Below are 18,274 nucleotides of genomic sequence, written 5' to 3'. Positions count from 1 at the left end.
AGTCTCTGGAGCAAGGCCGCGCATAATGTTAGAAGGAGAGAAAGCGAGTAGGCGGAGCGAAGCAGCACACGCCGCTGAAAAAGGCTGGTAGCTGCAGTCGCTTCTCCCTTTCCACGCAATACCGTTTCTTCGCACTTGTTCATTGGTGGAGCCCTTTCGAATTACTACTTGCGCAGAGATATGCTACCGTTCGCTCGCTTCAGATTTGCTGGACAGAGTATGGCAGGTCATAAGTATCCGAAAAATATATTCCCCTGAACTTAAGAATTAATGTATAAAGCACAACGGCAGGGTAGTTCGAACGGGTTAAATATTGAAAGTTCTTGCACAAGAGCACTACACTTGGGTCATCTGTACCTCCAATGAGCCGATAATACAAAAATGTAGATTCTACACTACCCCTTATGTTCTTTCTGGTTGCGAGTATGTGTAATTCAAGAGCGGATGTAGGAATCGGAGAAACTCTCCAAATTATACTAACTCTCTAGCCTTCTTAAACCTGAAGGTTTATGGCTGCAGCCACACAAAAGCCTTCCATCTGTCCCTATCCTGGGCAAAATCAATCCAATCATTTCCATCCTTAGTGATTGCCTTTAGGTCCATTTCAACATCATCTCTCCATCGTCGTCTTGGCCTTCCTACAGGTCCCTTACCATAAGGTTTCCCAACAAGAATCCTGTAAACTCATCTCTCCTCTCCCATTCGTGCCACATGGACTGCCCATCTAAGTCTTCTTGATTTATTTATTCTAATTATACAGAAATTATGCAGAAAAAAATTATGAAGTGCGTGCGTGCATGATATTTATTATTAAACACTAAACCGTATCCAATGATTTAATGTATCTTGATGCAGGAAAAATGCATCAATTGTGCAAATTTTTTACTGGAGTCAACATATTTGTGCCAATTGACACCTCTTGGGTGCTTTGTGTAGGCAAGTTTTATTTATACCAGAAGTGAGGTCAGGGGCCAATTGCCCCGCCCCCCCTCACTCTTGAGTCTCTCTGAGGCCACCGGGTCTGTAATTCCAGGCTGGAAAATGCAGGAAAACCAAGATACGATTCCAGGAATCCTTGCCATAAAATATCAATCGTGAAGTCAATTCATGAGGTTAGTCTAGCAGAGTTCAGAAAAGCTACGTTTGATATTTTCTTAAGCAGCACACGCGCTGGAATTTCCAATCAAATTTAATTTAACATTTCCGTTTCTTGTTTCTGGGATGAAAGGCATTCCAAATTCTCGTCTGGGGATTCAATCGCAGCAAGTCAGGCGGAAAGATACTGCAAAACGTCCAAGACTGGATAAAGAGCAATATCTCGGTGCCTTGCACGAGGTGGCAGAATATGTTAGAATTCTGAACAGAATCATCTTGCTCTTCAACTATCTCTCTGTTTCTCCAGCGGCAGACGAAACCCAATCAAACACAGGAAACAGACGTCGAAAACGGAGCATTCAAGAACAAAATGCACGCCTTGATGAGAAATGAAAGGTTCATAAAGTTTAATTTCAAAATTTAAGGGTGAAAGTAGGGGAGAAATGTTGGAACAGCGAGGAAAGTGGTGTTCATCCATCGAGGACAAGGAAACGTTTCCAATTTCCGTGGAGACCCTGGTTCGTACCGGAACGGAAGCCGCTGTCATTACCCGCAATGTAATCGAAAAACGTTTGTAATCGTTACTTTTACGTCGCTTTCCTTCCTGCCCAAAGTCATCGCTGCAATGATGATGAAATGAGGAAAGATGTGGAGGCACAGTTCCAACAGCAGTGTCCGAACCTTAACGAGGCTGTCTCTGTGCGATATAATGTGGGGGATGGCAGGGATTTACCCCCGCAAGAAAAAAGTTACCGCCGGCAAGAGAAAATTATTTTTATCTCTGCCAGGGGTGTTCTTTATCTCCCTCAAAGAAAATAAAATTCAAAGGATACAGTATATCATTTCTGAAGTATGTTGCGAACACAACCGAGAAAATATTCCGTATCCATTAATAGCCTAGTCATCAAACGTTTCCCTGCCGAAATGTACCCGCAACCTTGTGGATTAAAGAAAGACACCTTTCTAAAACTGACCAAACCTATCGAGCCGAGGTAACAGCAGGCTGTTTTCCACTTAAATTTCCATGGCATAGTGCTGATATTTTATATGTATTAAATACATTCTTAAAAGAAATTTGTAGGCAGGTTAGGTGGGCGTTACGTTTGAACTTGGGAATAGAAATTCAGTCACGTTTTCGATGCTATTAGTTCTATAGCTCTTTTAGTTTGGTAAATATGCGATAACGCCCGGACACCTTTAACTCATTTATTTCCTTACTTTTACCACTGGTTCTTACCTTCTCTGCATTGCGGAACATTCTTTAAGGTGAAGTCATGCCTTTTTCCATAAAATAGTGTCAACTTTTCATATTACGAGTGATTATTTGTCTTCCTTGTTCCGCTTGGGTAACAGACAATATGGCATGCACTCGCCATGGATCATCGCGCCGTGCTTGTGTTTAGTCGTTTTGGAGTGGATATGCAGTGTTTCAATCTTCTTAACCGAAAAATACCTACTTTCGTGTTCATTATGTCATCACAAACCACTGAGGGATAGCCCCAAAAAACCATTGCCGGATAGCACCAAAAACCATTCACGTTAGCCCCAAAAACCATTCACGATAGCCCAAAAAACCATTTCTGGCAAGGTTAGGTTAGGTTGGGTTAGGTTAGGTAAGCATAGTTAAAAAAAAAGAAAACAAAATTCTCGTAAAAAAATGCACGTTTGGAAACACTGACGAGACCGTGTGACTTTCGACGCTCTCGCCATCTGCACGCACACAATGGAAACAACGGCATAATATGGCAGAAAATGCAAGTTTCTTACGTAAAACGTGATTAATTCTTGTCCGGCAGCATTCAAATACGAAGTTTTCAGTTTCCCGTGAAAGAAAACACCTCCAAGAACGTCCAGAATGCTACAGAAACTCATTTCAGTATGTACTTTCTCCTGTAAATTTGAAGAAATCCGTCCGGGCGATATCGCATATTTACCTTTAGTTTATGAGTTTGGGTTGTCTTAGGATGTAAATTTACTAAGTGTTTCGCAAAAGAAAAAAGAACAGCTCCCGATATGAAACCAGAAATAAGCGACTAATTGGGCATCCCCCTCTCCCTCAAAGTAAAAACCTTAATTCGCACTTTGAGTGTAATATTCGTTTTTGTTTGAAGTCCACTTTACTCTGAGGTAGAAGACCTATCCTTGATCTTGTCAACCAATTCAGATCAACTTAGGAAGCTTGTTGAGGCATTTTACAACACTGATGCAAGTTTCAACCCGTGAATATAAAATAAGAGTTGAATGATTACGGCGGATCGAAAAGAAAAAACGGGAAGAATCCGCAAATTCGAGAAATGAAGTCCTTCCTACTACAAATCTCAAGAACCAGAACAGGAGCGCATACCTTCGAAAATATGCGAAGGGGGGCGTCTTCGGGGGCTCTCCCCTTTTACATTTTCTCCCCGCTGTTCACTCAGCCTCCGACAAAATGGGTTGGAAGCAAACTTGGAGCGTAGTGCTGATCACACGTTCACAACAACCGAGATCATGAATGTAAGGAGCCCTCCTACGAGCCTCCATGGTTTCTTGTAATGTACAGGGAAGCGTATCGTGGATATTGGAAACTCTTGTCCACTACACGAAAAAATTTGTTCCCGGGCACTTCCCTGTTGGGCGCCAGTTTTTATGTCCATTCCTCACTCCAGAACATCTGTGTAACTACATGAAACACACACATAACAAAAACACCCCGCAGTGGCTTCAACTTCCAAACCAGAAATGAAAATTCTTCATGGAATACCCACCTTTTCACAGCATCCAACCGTGTACCCAATCGAATACTACACAGTAGCTTTTTCAAGCAGGAATCAGCCATTCACATTTGAATAGCGGCCCTGATTGCAAATTCCGAAAGAAAAATGGCTTCTGGTGGATCTATTTTTTGTCACATCACACACATGAATGCTTGCCATATGCAGAGATGTCCTGCATGAAATGCAGCAAATCTTTTTGCCTTGTACACTCTGCTTGGTGTGTGTCGATTGTCACTTGCAGTCGCGTCTGTGTAAGACAACACCAGGTGCTTGTTTTATGTTGAAAAATCTTCACCTGATCGTTTGATATTAACGTTAAAATACCCACTGTGCACTCTAAAGTACTTGCACAAAACTAACTTTATATATTATACAGAATGTCCCACTTAAAACTCTACTTTAATTGCTGATAATAGAAAATAATGTGTTCCGAGTTAAAGGAATCAGCAAGAAAGAGAAACACCCCTCATTTGTTCGGACGCAGCTGAAACATTTTTCCTCTTCTTTCTTTGGCGTTACGGTTCTTTGTAGAATAGGTTTAGCCATCTTAACAATGCCGGTCCATATCTTCTTGTCTGGTGCCTTTTGTCTACATGTTATCCCCAATGTTCTGATCTCTCTCTCTCTCTCTATCTCTTTCTCTCTCCCTCTTTCTCTCTCTCTCTCTCTCTCTCTCTACATCATCTATCCATCTCATCCTAGATCGCCTCTTCTTTGTCTTCCGTGAGGTTTTCTGGAGAATATACATCTTTTAATACTTGTACTCACTTCTTAGTTCCTTCCTCTCTTCCATCTGCTTTGTGCCTTTGTTTCTTCTGACTTCGTATTTACAAAAGTGGGAGGTGAAAATTGTTTATACTCACTTCATATTTCCTTTCTCCCTTTGTTTCGTAACATATCCCATCGGTACGAGTAGAATCTCGTCCAGACTTGTCAGAACCTGCTCCTAGATTTTGTTCAGAAAGACGCTCTTACACAGGAAGTTGCCGTGGCTCACCGGATGGAAGGTGAATGAAGGTCGGGACAACAGGAACAAAACCAGGTAATCTAGGAAGCAGGGGTCTTTTGATTGTCATCGCTGAGAGGAGTAACACTGCTAGGGGAGAGTCTGCTCGTATCGAACGGGGTAAGTTATCAATTTTCCTGTAACCTGCCATTCTCAGTCAGAAGGGTTGGGCCATATCATTTACTTGCTTATCCGTTTAGTTACCTCACACCTGGCCCTTTTAGGGCCATCGCAGCCAGCAAGTGTGGTAAGGTAGAGTCGTACAGTACCGGCCGTCCTACAGTATCGGCCAATTGCTAGTTCGGACATTTGACGCTACATAGAAGTAGTTCACGGGAGTAGGAGGAAACGGTATGTATTCGTGTGCGCTATAGTTCAGGGTCACCCCCTTTCACACAGTATTATGAGAGCTGTGTTACTTTGAAGAGTCAAGTGGCTGCGTGAGAGAAGTTATTTCTAGGGCCCTGGTATTCATGTTCGAGGTAAGTGTTTGATTTTATTGTCAGATTCAGTTTATCGGTATTCTATAAGGATACGAAACCCTGTAAATAGTTTAGCAAATTGATTATAAACAACGTGTAATCGGAACTTTTGTTACCACCTAATGATCGTACAGTATCGGCCAGCGAAGTGTCGTCCAGTATCGGCCACACACAATTTTTCACGTACATTTGGTAACTACCACACCTTTGTACACATACTAGTTTACAGTTTCTTCATAAAACTGAAGGATTTATAAATAGTTAACACCCCTTAAAATTAAAATATTGATACTGACCGATACTGGACGACAATTTTTCCACTCATTGAAAATTCAGCTTTTCGTTTTGTGTATATATCTTGAAGTTCGGAAAACATTTCATAGAAATTAAGCCCGTGTTCCTTAAAGTATGTATTGAGGTATCATATTACTATGTTGAATCCGACTATCTCCTAATCATTTATCAGTTATAATCAATAAGCTTAAGGTGGCCGGTACTGTACCACTCTCCCCTAATTCAAGGATGGGCTACAACCCCATTAGTTCGATTCCCCATTCTACAGGGTAGAATGTTAGGTGGTGAGATGCTTGGGCTTTGCATCCATTTTTACGGAAATGCGATGGAAAATTTGAGCGCTACATGGTTGAAAATGCGCCGGTTTTCATCTATTTCTCACGAAAATGCGATGAAACAGCATTAAATAGTGACAATTCAGAATTGTTTTTTTCCTTTTTTTTCCTTTTGGATAGAAATAACGTTACGGTTTTCATTGCCCTCGTATTTAAAGAAGAGAGATGTGGAACTCCTTTATATTTTCTTCTTCTTACTTCATTGTGTTCTTCGATTTGTTCGTGTCTTTCGCTAATTTAATCATGTGTCTACAGCTTTTGCACTACACAGCTTGAGTATTTCCTTTCTTTTTTGTATACTCCATCCTGAGCCTGCCAATGTGGGTTTCCCATCTATTCTTCCTTAAAATTGCAGTTTATTTTGTCCTTCCGGTCTCGGACTATAGCCTACGATCTTGCATGTTCTCTGGACTATCTAATTCCACAGGCTGCTCTTGTCATGTGCACGTCTCAAAAAATACAGTATGCGCCAAAATATACAGTACTGAAATGAAAAGATGAACAAAAGTATAAGACATGTTACAATATAGTGACTGGTCTATATGCAACCCAAATAACAATCGTGCCTTTTGGGTTGCATATCTCTCAGGAAACCTTAGGTTAGGTTACGTTAGGGCATGTGGAGTGGACGATTGTCATTTGGGTTGCATATAGACCAGTCACCTTTTTCAAACTCGGTCCACCTTCACGACCGCTTCCGTATGAGCGGAAATAATGCTCAACTATGAATACCATAGAGACCCATTTCCAGCAACAACTGCACAACACAACTTCCTTTTCACTACTGCGAACACGTGCAGCTGGAGCTATGCCCCGTCGACAAACGCAACCACGTGTTCGAAATGTACATTTTGGCGCATACCGTACTTATAACTGATTTTGAAGATGACACAAAGAATTGTGATCAGATGAAACGGACAGTACAGACACAAATGGATGAGGCACACGTTCTTTTTATTTTTCAAAGTTAAAGTTCGCTTTTGCTCAGAGAGGGCACTGAAAATATAAACATTACAAAATAGTATGCCGGTTATAGGGTCTACACGCCAGACATGCAGTTCCAGGCTGCACGAGGTGCTGAATAGGATTCTTGAATATCCTTCCTGTCGGCCAATCCTTCTCCCCCCTTCACCTTGTTAAGTATAAGGTGGCCAAAAACAAAGCTAACCGATAGTATTAAGTAATCATTGCGTAGTTTATTAGCTCACCTTTTTGGCCCACCCTGTATAACAATAATAAAGTTGCGTGCAACCTTCAAACTTATCAAGTATCACGGAGATTTGGGAACATCTAAAGTTCAAAGAGAATAAAACTATCATTGTTTATCATTCCAATTCACACTATATCTCTTGTTCAAGGTTTCAAGCAGAAGCAACATAAGTCAAGGTCTTCAAGTTCGGACATACGTTTCGTGATTCCATGACTCGTTCTTTATCTTAAGGAACGGCTTGTTCTACTTGAACTATCACAAGGAATGTAGCAAGCAAATCATTGAAACACCTTATTCATTTCCTGGAATCTGATGCTTTTGGTCAAATACTATATGAACCTCTTCTAATCATCTATGGTAAGTTGGTTTTATTTGCTATTACCGTTTTATTTTTCGTTTAAGTCAGTTTTCATCCTGTTTGGAAAATCGCTAAGATGAGGATGAACTTGATCAAAGTTACTAGTTACAGTCAGTTATTCGAAAAAATAACAGAGTTACAGCTACTCATTTCAACGAGTTACTGTAACTCGTTTAACTACTCACAGCTACTAATGTCAGAAAGTAAATAAGTCACAGTTACTCAATTCAAAAGTAGAGGAGAAGGTCTAAATATGGGCGAAGGTTTAAATATGGAATTTGGAGTTATCAGCGCTCCCGGGTGCTGCAGCCTGGCAGAGACTATTGGAACTGGTTATCTGTCAAGGACAAAGGTTGCCGCGCCAATTCGCAAGAGTGCTTAGTTTCGGCCTTGGACGCTGTTATAGAATTGCGACCTCCGAAAACTTTTTGCAGGTATGTTTTAACTCGGCGTTTTCTGAATTCTCATCTGCTTTGTATAGGTTATGATATTAGCTGTATAGAAAACAAATGTGGGCTTTTATAATGACATGATTTGTTTGTGAAATATGTACCACAGAGAGCGAAAATAAATTGAAGAAGAAAAATAGCGTGATGGTTTAAATATGGGCTATGACATGAGGTCTAATGCTGAGATCACATTTTCAACAAATATTTGGATGTTTTTCTTAATTTCGATTTTTTGCATTCTGCGTGATTTTCAAAACAACAGATTATTCATAAATATGAATTCTATAATGTTCTAGCTATAAATGACTGTTTTCTTTAAATTTTAATTGCTTTTTTGTGATATTGCCAGTAGTAGCCCATATTTAGACCACAATTTTGAAATACACCATTTCACCATTTTTTGAAAATTGCTTTTTTTTTAAAAAATGGAGACCTTGTATACTTTAGCATGCTATCACATTTAAGTATATATTTCATAGATATGCATTTTGAAGGCAGGTGCTTGATATATTATTTTTTTCCCTCCGAAAATGACAAAATAAAAAGGGTCGCCCATATTTAGACCTTTTCCTCTAACCTTGTTAAAGCTACTCATTTCGGAACGTCACGGAGTTAGAATTACTCGGCTTCAAAAGAAACAAGAGTTAAAGTTACTTGTTTCAAAAAGTAACCGAGTTGCAGATACTCATTTTAAAAAGCAACCGAGTTGCAGATACTCATTTTAAAAAGTAACCGAGTTGCAGATACTCATTTTAAAAAGTAACCGAGTTGCAGATACTCATTTTAAAAAGTAACCGAGTTGCAGATACTCATTTTAAAAAGTAACCGAGTTGCAGATACTCATTTTAAAAAGTAACCGAGTTGCAGATACTCATTTTAAAAAGTAACCGAGTTGCAGATACTCATTTTAAAAAGTAACCGAGTTGCAGATACTCATTTTAAAAAGTGGCTACCTACAGTTGCCGTTACTCGAAGAGAGTAACTCGCTAATTCAAAACACTGGTAATCGACCACTATTCTTCGAGCGAGGTCATTGCCTCATCCCATCCACCCTTCTGGTAATATAAGATTCCCCTTTCTCACCTCTCATTTCTGAGGGAGTCAATCTCTGCCGGTGTCTCCACGATGGGGAGTGCCCGAAGAAACTTCAAATACACCGGTTCCAATATTGCTTCATTATCCCCCCCTCCCCCACCCCCAGCAGCACCAAGGTGCTAATCGCAGGAGCCTCTCTTAGAACGAACGCAGCATAATGAGAAAATCTACTCCAAAGACCTGTTTGAGAATTTTATGTGCCTTCAGAGTTAGTTTAGTGCCAAGGACAGTGTTGCCACACCGAGGAAAAATTTTCTAACTTCTTAGGAAACTTTTCACCTTAGAGCTATACAATTTCCCACAATCACGGCACCAAAATTTAACTCAACAATGTCAAAATTCAGCACATAGTGGCAACATTCCCTCTCATAATAGCAAACCATCGTTCATAGTGGTAAAATTTTCTTCGGTGTAGAAACATTTCACCTCACAGTAGCACAGTTTCTCTTCAGAATAGCAAAATATTCACATGAGCGAAATTTTCCCCTCAGAGAAGTAAAAATATTGCCTCAGATAAGCAAGGGATCCCTCCAGGTGGACAGTTTTCTCCGAAATAAACCAAAGTTTTCAGATATAGCACAATTTTTCCAGTCAGGGCAATAAAATCCCCAGGAAAATAAAAAAAATCGTAAGGGCAAGCAAGACAGATTTACCCAAAACACTGCTTTATTTTGAACTCATCGTGTTCCTATAAGGATCTGTACTAGTATTACTTATAATAATGTCCAAATAATAATTAACGCAAATTATCGTGACTAAAATCCAATTATATATGTGTGGAAAAAATGAAATTTTAAGGTCACCTTCATTTTCAAGTGGGGGAAACAACGCCCCCCCCCCTTCCGGACGCCCATGATCATGAAATTGAAAACTAACATCAGGATAGTGAGTTTCGCCGTGTCCATCCCTATATGCGATTCGAGTAACTGCTGGATCTTTATAGTTCCCGATACTTATATAACAGCCATTTAAAGACGATTGATTGATTTTTAGTTGATTGATTTTAGTTCATTGATTTTTGGTTGATTGATTTTTGGTTGATTGATTTTAGTTGATTGATTTTTGGTTGATTCCTTTTAGTTGATTGATTCTTGGTTGATTGATTTTTAGTTTATGGGCATTTCAGCACACAGGAAAAGCTACTTAACTAAACGAAATTGAGAGGAAGACCCTAAGAAGAATACAGAATGTGCCTGTTAAAGACTTCCTAATTCAATTTTTAAAACGTCGTTGCCTTGTAATCAAGGGGTTCCGGGTTCGATTCCCGGTGGAGGCACATAGTGGTTCGGATCCCACTTTAAACTGTAGGTTCAGTCCCGATTAGCCTTACTGTGCATAAAGTGGACTTACAACACCAAATCATATCAATCAATTTTTAAAACTAATCATTCATTACTTACTTAACCTGAACTAAAACTATACTATATTTGAGGACTGAAATCTTCTACCTATTACAAGCTGAGGCTGCAGAGGGGCATGACATCATCAAACTCTCCTCGCCGCGGTTGGTCTGACAACACAAATAAGTCACGCTTTGTAAGGCTATTTCTCCAATTTGTACCAGAATCGGTAACTCTTTGCCTCCAGAGAATGGCAACACTGACGCGGACAGCAGCTGCTTCAAGATGGAGGCCATAAACTTGAAGGCCCATTTAGGCCTTTGCAAAAAAAGTTGATTGAATATCGCGAAGACGATACTTACGGATCAGCTTCTTGGTCGCTCTCAAAGGAGCCTGGTTCATTGCCATGCATGATATGGGGCTGTTGTGGTCCACGCAGCTTCCGTTCGGAAGAGGGTTTTATCGGCCGACGGATGGGAAAAGTTGGAAAGCTTGCAAAGTTCCCTCGTTTCATATTCCTCTTTTCAATCGGCTGAGGGAGCCTGGGCGTCAAGGGGGTGATTTAATAGCCAAGACTGCCTCATAATCAGAGGCTCTGCTTCTAGTCCAAGGATCAAACGATTGCAAATTTCTTCTCAAGCGCCGAGCTCGTCTGATTGGTGAAGTGGTTTCGCTCTGAGGAAATTTAATTTCTCTCTTTTACGTCACAGTAGGCTCACCAAGACTAGTTCTTCCTCAGAACCTTGTGCGACATTCAAACGTAGGACTTTGACTTTGGGTGCACCCTGTCCAAACACTTGTAACAAATGGGGAACCGCAATGTCTGCAAAGAATTTCATGCATTTGAGGGGAAAGTTTTGAGGACGTTATTTGCCTAACTATAGAGAAGAAATAGTAAGGCAAGATTTCGCGTACAGTTTACCTAAACAAAAGTCAATCTATTCCACCCTTTCCGACGTCCTAACTAGTCTTCTACCTCACTGCAGTAGCGGCTTCTGCGTATTCGCACATTCGCACTTGCACACCCAAATAAATCTGTAATCCAATTCATTATTATTATACTTATTTATTGAAATCTATCTCCTTCAAAACATCAAGCGTTCCCACGCCGCTCCACCACGATCTGGGTTTGAACACAATGTTAGTTTCGCTCCCTATGACGCTGTTGCAGCAGTCGCGTAGAGGACGCTGATTGGGTGTTTTGGCTTGAGCGCCGTGTGAGGGGAGGTTGCATCATTTAGGAAGGCTGTGAACGCAGCGATCTGTGTGCGAGCAAATGTAGTGTTGCAAACCCATTCCATTGGAGATCGTGTGACGCAGTCGATGCAACCCATACATCATCGCAAATTGAGGGATCTTTTTTATGAAAGGGAAATTTGGATGGTATATTGTCCCGAGCATAACAGGGGAAGAAAAGGAGGAGAGGGGGGAGGGCAACTGAAACCAAAACGGGTGTTTTAAGCATGCCTTTGCTTCGTGCATCTTGGTCAAAATAAACGGCCTCTGTGGCACAGTAGCCGAATTATCAACCCGCGGGGAGGGAGCGTGCATCAAATAGTCAGCTGTTTTGCATTATGTGGCTGTTACTGCCTTACAAAATTGTTTAACGCTGTCAAAAGGTTGATCTTGTTTCAGTGCAAATTGTTTGATTTCATGATGAATAGGGAAACTGTATATAGCGAAAGCAGACTTAACGTATTGAATTTTTGGAGGGAAGTTAGCTACAAAGCCTGTATCAACTGCAGTAATATATTTATACGGCGGAAGAGAAGGAAAATTCTGATGTACGATTACGAAGCAGGGCAGTGTGAACTTAGGGAGTACTATTATTTGCTTTAACATTTATTATTCTCTTGATTTAACTTGATTTGCTTGGTTTGATCATTAGAAATAAACAACAGCTAGATAGATTAGAACTGATTTCCTCATTGTGGTAGTTGGATCGGCTTCTTTGGTGTACGCCAATGTTATTATTCTCCTTGTTCATTAATATCAGCAGAGCCGGGAAGAAAGTTTTTACGAAATATTTTGCAAATCGACAATAGTATTGATGTTGTAGACCGGTATTTCTATGTTTCGAGTGATTTTTATCAGGTTATGGAATGCTGAATTACAATAACATCGCTCTTCTCGTGATTGGCTGGATAATTTCCGAAATATTTGAAATTTGTAAAAAAAAATCCGTGTTAAATATCAAGAAATATATCTCTGTCATAGCCTCATTTTCAGTGAAAGGTGATCAAAACTTTGGTTTCCAATATATTAAGCATCATTATGTACGCAAAAACGGGTGCGACTATTTCACAGGGGTGGTATAACACTTCTGGACGCGAGACTGAACAGCACACCCATAGAGCCAGACCACGAGCCGCCACTGCCTCACTGGATGTTGTCTGACTAACCATCGACCATAAATAGTAAGGCAAGACTTCGTATACAGTTTCCCTCAGCAAAGACAATCGATTTTAGTCTTGTCGACGCTGTAACTAGTCTTCTACATTACTGGACGGTGTGTTCCTATCAAAGAGAATTAGTAAGGCAAAACTTCGTACACAGATTACACAAACAAGAGACGATCGATTTTTGGAATTTCAACACACTAACTATTATACTACCTCACTGAACGTTATCTCCCTAATTATCAAAGAGAGATAGCAAGGTAAGAGTTAACATACAGTTTACTTCAACAAACGACGATCAATCAATATTCCTTCTGTACTTGTTTGCTGTGAAGAAGCTAGAAAGACCAGAACATGTTTCAACAAGAGATGATAAATCTTAGTCACTTACCTTCTTCTTGTTCCTGAGCAGATTCGCGTCCCTGTGATCCTCGGCGTTACCAGGAGCTCTGGAACCCCACAGCCTCAGCCCCATCCTAGCGTAAACGAAGCTTATGATGCACAGAGGGGTGAAGTACTGCATGGCCACCAGCACGTGCCTGTAGGCCATCATCTCCTTGTCCGAGAGGACCACATTTTGGCAGAAGGGCTTCACACCTCCATGGGTCTCGTCGTGTACGTAGGTCACACTCAGGGCCACCGCCATGGGAACCGCCAGGCAGGCTCCGAAGGTCCATATGGCAGCGATGATGATGCGAGCCCTCAACTTGGAAGGCCTGTTGGTGAGCGGGTGGATGATGGCACGGTACCTGTCCACGGCGATGGCGGTCAGCGTGAAGATGCTGACGTTGACGCTGAGGACCTGCACGAAGGGGCAGAACCCGCACATGAAGAAGGGAAGGTTCCAGCGCTGGAGGAGGGCCGCCTGGAACTGGAAGGGGATGGAGAACAAGCCTATGATGATGTCGGCCAGGGCGAGGTTGGCGATGAAGCAGTTGGTGACGTTCTGCATCCTCCTGCTGGTGGCGACGATCCACATCACCAGGGAGTTCCCGACCACCGCCACCACGGAGATGCTCCCGTAGAAAATCGACAGGAGGACGATGATCCCGGTGGGGACATCGTAGAGGACCTCCTTCCCGACGGGGGTGTCGAACGGCGAGAAGTTCTTCGGGAACTCTGTCGAGTTGAGGTTGCAGTTCGGTTCGGCTCCGGTGCAGATCATAAGGCGGTTGCTAGAGTTCATGGTGCCATTGGTTCACAGATTCTCCAGAAGACAGACAACCTGGAAAGATGAGGAAAACGAACTCAGAATAATGCAAGAGGTGTCAGGGTGTCGTCAATGAATTGGACGATTTTAAATACCCCACAGTTAAGGCAACATAATACATACATAATTAAGACAAAGTGAAGTAATGTATTGTCCCAAAACAAATGAAAATAAAATATAGTCCTAGCATTCTGATTTATTGGAAAATAACATTACTACAGTGACCCCCATTTCGTTGCAGACAATCTTGTCAGTAAGGTAGGAATTTCGGCCACCTCTTCCTGGATCCGATCTTACGTTTTTTTAGGATGAGTGAGGGTTGGTTGGAAGACAATTGCTTTCAATTACCACCAAAGAAAATAATCACACGCGGACAGATCCGGTGATCAGGCGGGCCAAGGAATATCCCAGTTCTTATTTTTGTAATACGCTTTTACAGTGAATGCGCACTATACCCCGTTCTACGACTTCATCATAACTGAATGGTAAAGCATGCTCTACAAGTCGTCACGTGTTACCTCTGACGCAACGACTAGCTGTATCCAGTGTTGCAAAATCCTTCTAGTTAATTTCAATACATCTCCAGCCTGCAACGTTTGATTTGTGTGTGTGTGATTTGAACCAGCCTTCATGGCGAAGTGGTTAGCTCATCAATTTCATCACTCGTCCTCATCCTCGCGATTAGCCAGAAGTGGCAGAAAAGCTAAGTAAAATATAACCAAATCCATCAATCTAACAATTAGAAAGATTGATATTTATGCGTAGTTTCCTCTTCTACCACTTGTCGAAGATGAGCATGCAAGATGATGAAACAATAACAAACACAGTTTGGACTTAGCAAAATACTACAGAGGATTATACCGGTTGTTAGTCCGGACGCCAGAGCCTCGTTAGTCTGAAACAACACAGTCCAGGTTGTTCTAGGTGAAAGAGATTGATGGAGGTTTGCTTATGAGCTCACTTTATGCACAGAAAGGCTAATAGGGAGTGGATTTCTAGAGAAAAAAGTGTATCCACCTTGTATCGGGCTTGGAACCCCTTCGTTCCTCCACGAGGTACGCTACGCGGACATATACTCCGTCCCAGTAACTGTGGAGTAGGCAAACGGAAACAAGCCTCTACGCAAGTAGTGACGCAAGACGGCTCCACCAATGAACACTTGAAAGGAACGGAATTACGTGGAGTGGGGAAAAGCGACTGAAGTTACCAGCCTTCCCATCACTGTCTGCTGCTCTGCTTAGGCCAATAGATTTCCCTTGCTTCTCTGACAGGGTATAGTCACCAGCTTTCGCTTTCGAAATAGTCACCCCTTACATTTTTTGGAGAGAAAGTATAGAAGCAAGAATCACCATACTCTGATATTTTTATTTTTCCCTATCAACACCTGTTGTGTTAAATTAGTGTTTAAAGCTATGTGGAAAATGCATATTTCTGAATGTTTTTTGTAAATTCTCTGACATCTTTATTAACAGGTCAATTTCCATGACGTTTATAGTTATGTGACTTTGAAGTTACAGATTTATCGCGTTCCGTTAACGTTTTTATGATTTTCTTATTTACAGGTCGATTGTCAATTGTTCTATCTTTTTATTAAAAATCCTACCGTCTTCGTGGTTTTTGCTCCAACGCTATTTCTATACATTTATTAAATTCCATGTCATTACTATTATTCTCAAAGGTGCATTTCCCTAACTTTTCCAGTACTTCCAGGACTAACCCTCTTTCTTTCTTCATATTGTTCCAAACTATCTGATTTTGAATAGTTGAGGAAAATATTACCATATGGCATACAAGGAGAATGAAAACAAACAGAAGTTTGGATATTTGAACGGAAAACTCAAAAGTGGGTCGGAATCTTCAGGTATTGTCAAGTTGTGTAGCAGCAGTGGATACAGCATGTCTTTGCAAAATTTCAATCATTTACTTATTTTCTTCTTGCTGCACTCCATCTTTCACTTACCCCCTCCTTCTTTCACTTTTCTCCTCCTTCCATCAACACGCCTTCACTTTTCTTCTCCCCCATCAAACATTCCTATACGTTTATCCTTCCTTCACTTTCCTCATACTTCCTTCAGTGCTTACTTCACATTTCTCCTCCTTTATTCATCTGTCCTTCACTTCTGTTCTCTACTTCTGACCTCCTTCCTTCACTTTCCTCCTCATCGCTTCCGACATTCCTTTACTTTTCATTCCTTCCTTGTCCTCCAATTTTTTCCTCATTCCTTCAATCCTTCCTTCACTTTTCTCCATCCTTCCCTCGTTTTCCTCTTAATCTTTCCTTCACTTTTCCCCTCATCCTTCAATATTTTCTTCAATCTTCTCCTTAATCATTCTGTAATTGGTTTTATCCTCCTTCTTGCAGTCCTTCACTATGTTTCTTCAATCCTTCATTTTCCCCAACTTCCTTCAATGCATCCTTAACTTCTCTACTTCCTGCCATACGTCCATTACTTTAAATTCTTCAATCCATCCTACACTCTCTTCTCCCCTACCTCCAATCCCTCCATTTCTACCCACTTTCCTTGAATCCATTTCTCTCTTTTTTTCTCCTCTCTTCGATGCAATTTTCAGTGTTGTCTCTCTTCCTGCAACCCGTCCTTTAATTTTACTCATTTATTCTTCACTTTTCCCATTTTCCTTCAATCAGTTCTTCACTCGCCTTTCCTCTAACTCTTCCATTTCTCTCATCTTCCTCCAAACGGCTAAACCATTAAGATATACCATTCGTTTTTCCTGCATTCGAGTTCTTCTCATACTTAACGGACCCCTACGGCCTCGCGATAATTGATGTAATAAACGGACGTAGCGAACCATCAGCTTTTAATGAAGGGCGCGTGAAAACGACCGTCCTCTGTTTTCGCTCTTCGTTCCTTGAATGAGAAGTGACAATAATTGGTTCTAAAGGAAACGTCGAAATGAGTCTCCCTTTCATTACATGACAACCTTTGTCCTTTCAATCCGATTGCGGTGCTTTTGATCCCAAACAATGCATGTAATTTCGCAGTCTTTCTCTTCTCTCCGAACAGTGTCGCCACCTTCTGTAATAAGCAGTCAATTGGATGATTGTGCATGCTGGATGGAGGGACAGAGCATGCTACCTCGGTTTTAGATAATATACTAAAATGCATTTGTTATGAACAGAATTGCATATCATAAACATAGTTTGCTATTATGTTTTTCATTTTCTATTTCAACTGCTTGGTTGTTTATTTTCTACAAATGAGTCGTTCCTGTGCAAATTTTCTATTTATATAACTCAAAGACATATTATCTTCATTACGTTCTCTATCTCCTCTCCTTCGTTCGGAAATTGCCTCACTTTCTATTTCACATTTCTCCTCCTTCCTTTGCTCTTCTGACAGTCTTTAACATCCATCCATTCTTGGCTTGTGATTCACTTTTCTCCAGCTCTCAACTTCAGCTTTCTCCTCTTTCCGTCATTGCTTCGCTTTTCTCTATCTTCTACTTTGCTGCACATTACTAGCCCTCTGGACCTTGTTTCATATGTATTTTCTTCCTTCGAATTTTCTCCTACTTTCTTCACTTTCCTCCTACTACTACTATCTTTCTTCACTTTCCTCCTCCACCTACCTTTAGATACCTTTCTCCACTTCGTGTCTTTTCTCACTTTCCTACTCCTCATACCTTTCTTCACTTTCCTCCACCGTATACTTTTATTCGTGTTTCTCCTCCTCATACCTTTTCTAACATTCCTATTCCTGCTACATTTCTTCATTTTCTTCCTCCACCTACCTTCAGTCACCTTCCTCCAACTCGTGCCTATTCTCACTTTCCTACTCCTCATACCTTTATTCACTTTCCTCCACCGTATATTTTCATTCATTCTTCTCCTCCTCATACCTTTTCTAACTTTCCTACTCCTCCTGCCTTTCTTCACTTGCCTCCACCGTCTACTTGCTTCATTTTACTCCACAGTCTATCTTCCTTCACTTTCATCCCCATCTACCTTTCTTCATTTTCCTCCTCCTTCCACCTTTCTTCGATTTCCTACTCCTTCTATCTTTCTTCAATTTCCTACTCCTCTACCTTTCTTTAGTTTCCTACTCCTTCAACATGTTTTCATTTTCCTCCTTCTACCTGTTTTCATTTTCCTCCTCCTCCTAACTTTCTTCATTTTCGTCCTCCTACCTTTCTTCACTTTCCTCCTCCTCCTACCATTCTTCACTTCCCTCCTCCTTCTACCTGTTTTCATTTCTTTCTGCTACCTTTCTTCATATTCCTCCTCCT

General features: G+C 41.1%; 1 protein-coding gene across 1 annotated transcript in view; it reads right to left on the bottom strand.

Moving 5' to 3' along the window:
* Positions 1 to 18,274, bottom strand: part of LOC145997029 (RYamide receptor-like) — a 435,120-nt gene that overhangs the window by 107,110 nt on the left and 309,736 nt on the right. Inside the window, exon 3 of the mRNA XM_083133649.1 lies at positions 13,208 to 14,041. Coding sequence (XP_082989775.1) covers positions 13,208 to 14,002 — 795 coding nt within the window. The 5' untranslated portion in view covers positions 14,003 to 14,041. The remainder of the gene's footprint in view (positions 1 to 13,207; positions 14,042 to 18,274) is intronic.

Source organism: Lepisma saccharinum, chromosome 13, assembly GCF_977018435.1.
Source record: "Lepisma saccharinum chromosome 13, izLepSacc3.1, whole genome shotgun sequence".
Taxonomy (NCBI): Eukaryota; Metazoa; Arthropoda; class Insecta; order Zygentoma; family Lepismatidae; genus Lepisma; species Lepisma saccharinum.
Note: the sequence above shows the minus strand (reverse complement) of the source record. Positions and strands in the feature narration are given on the sequence as shown.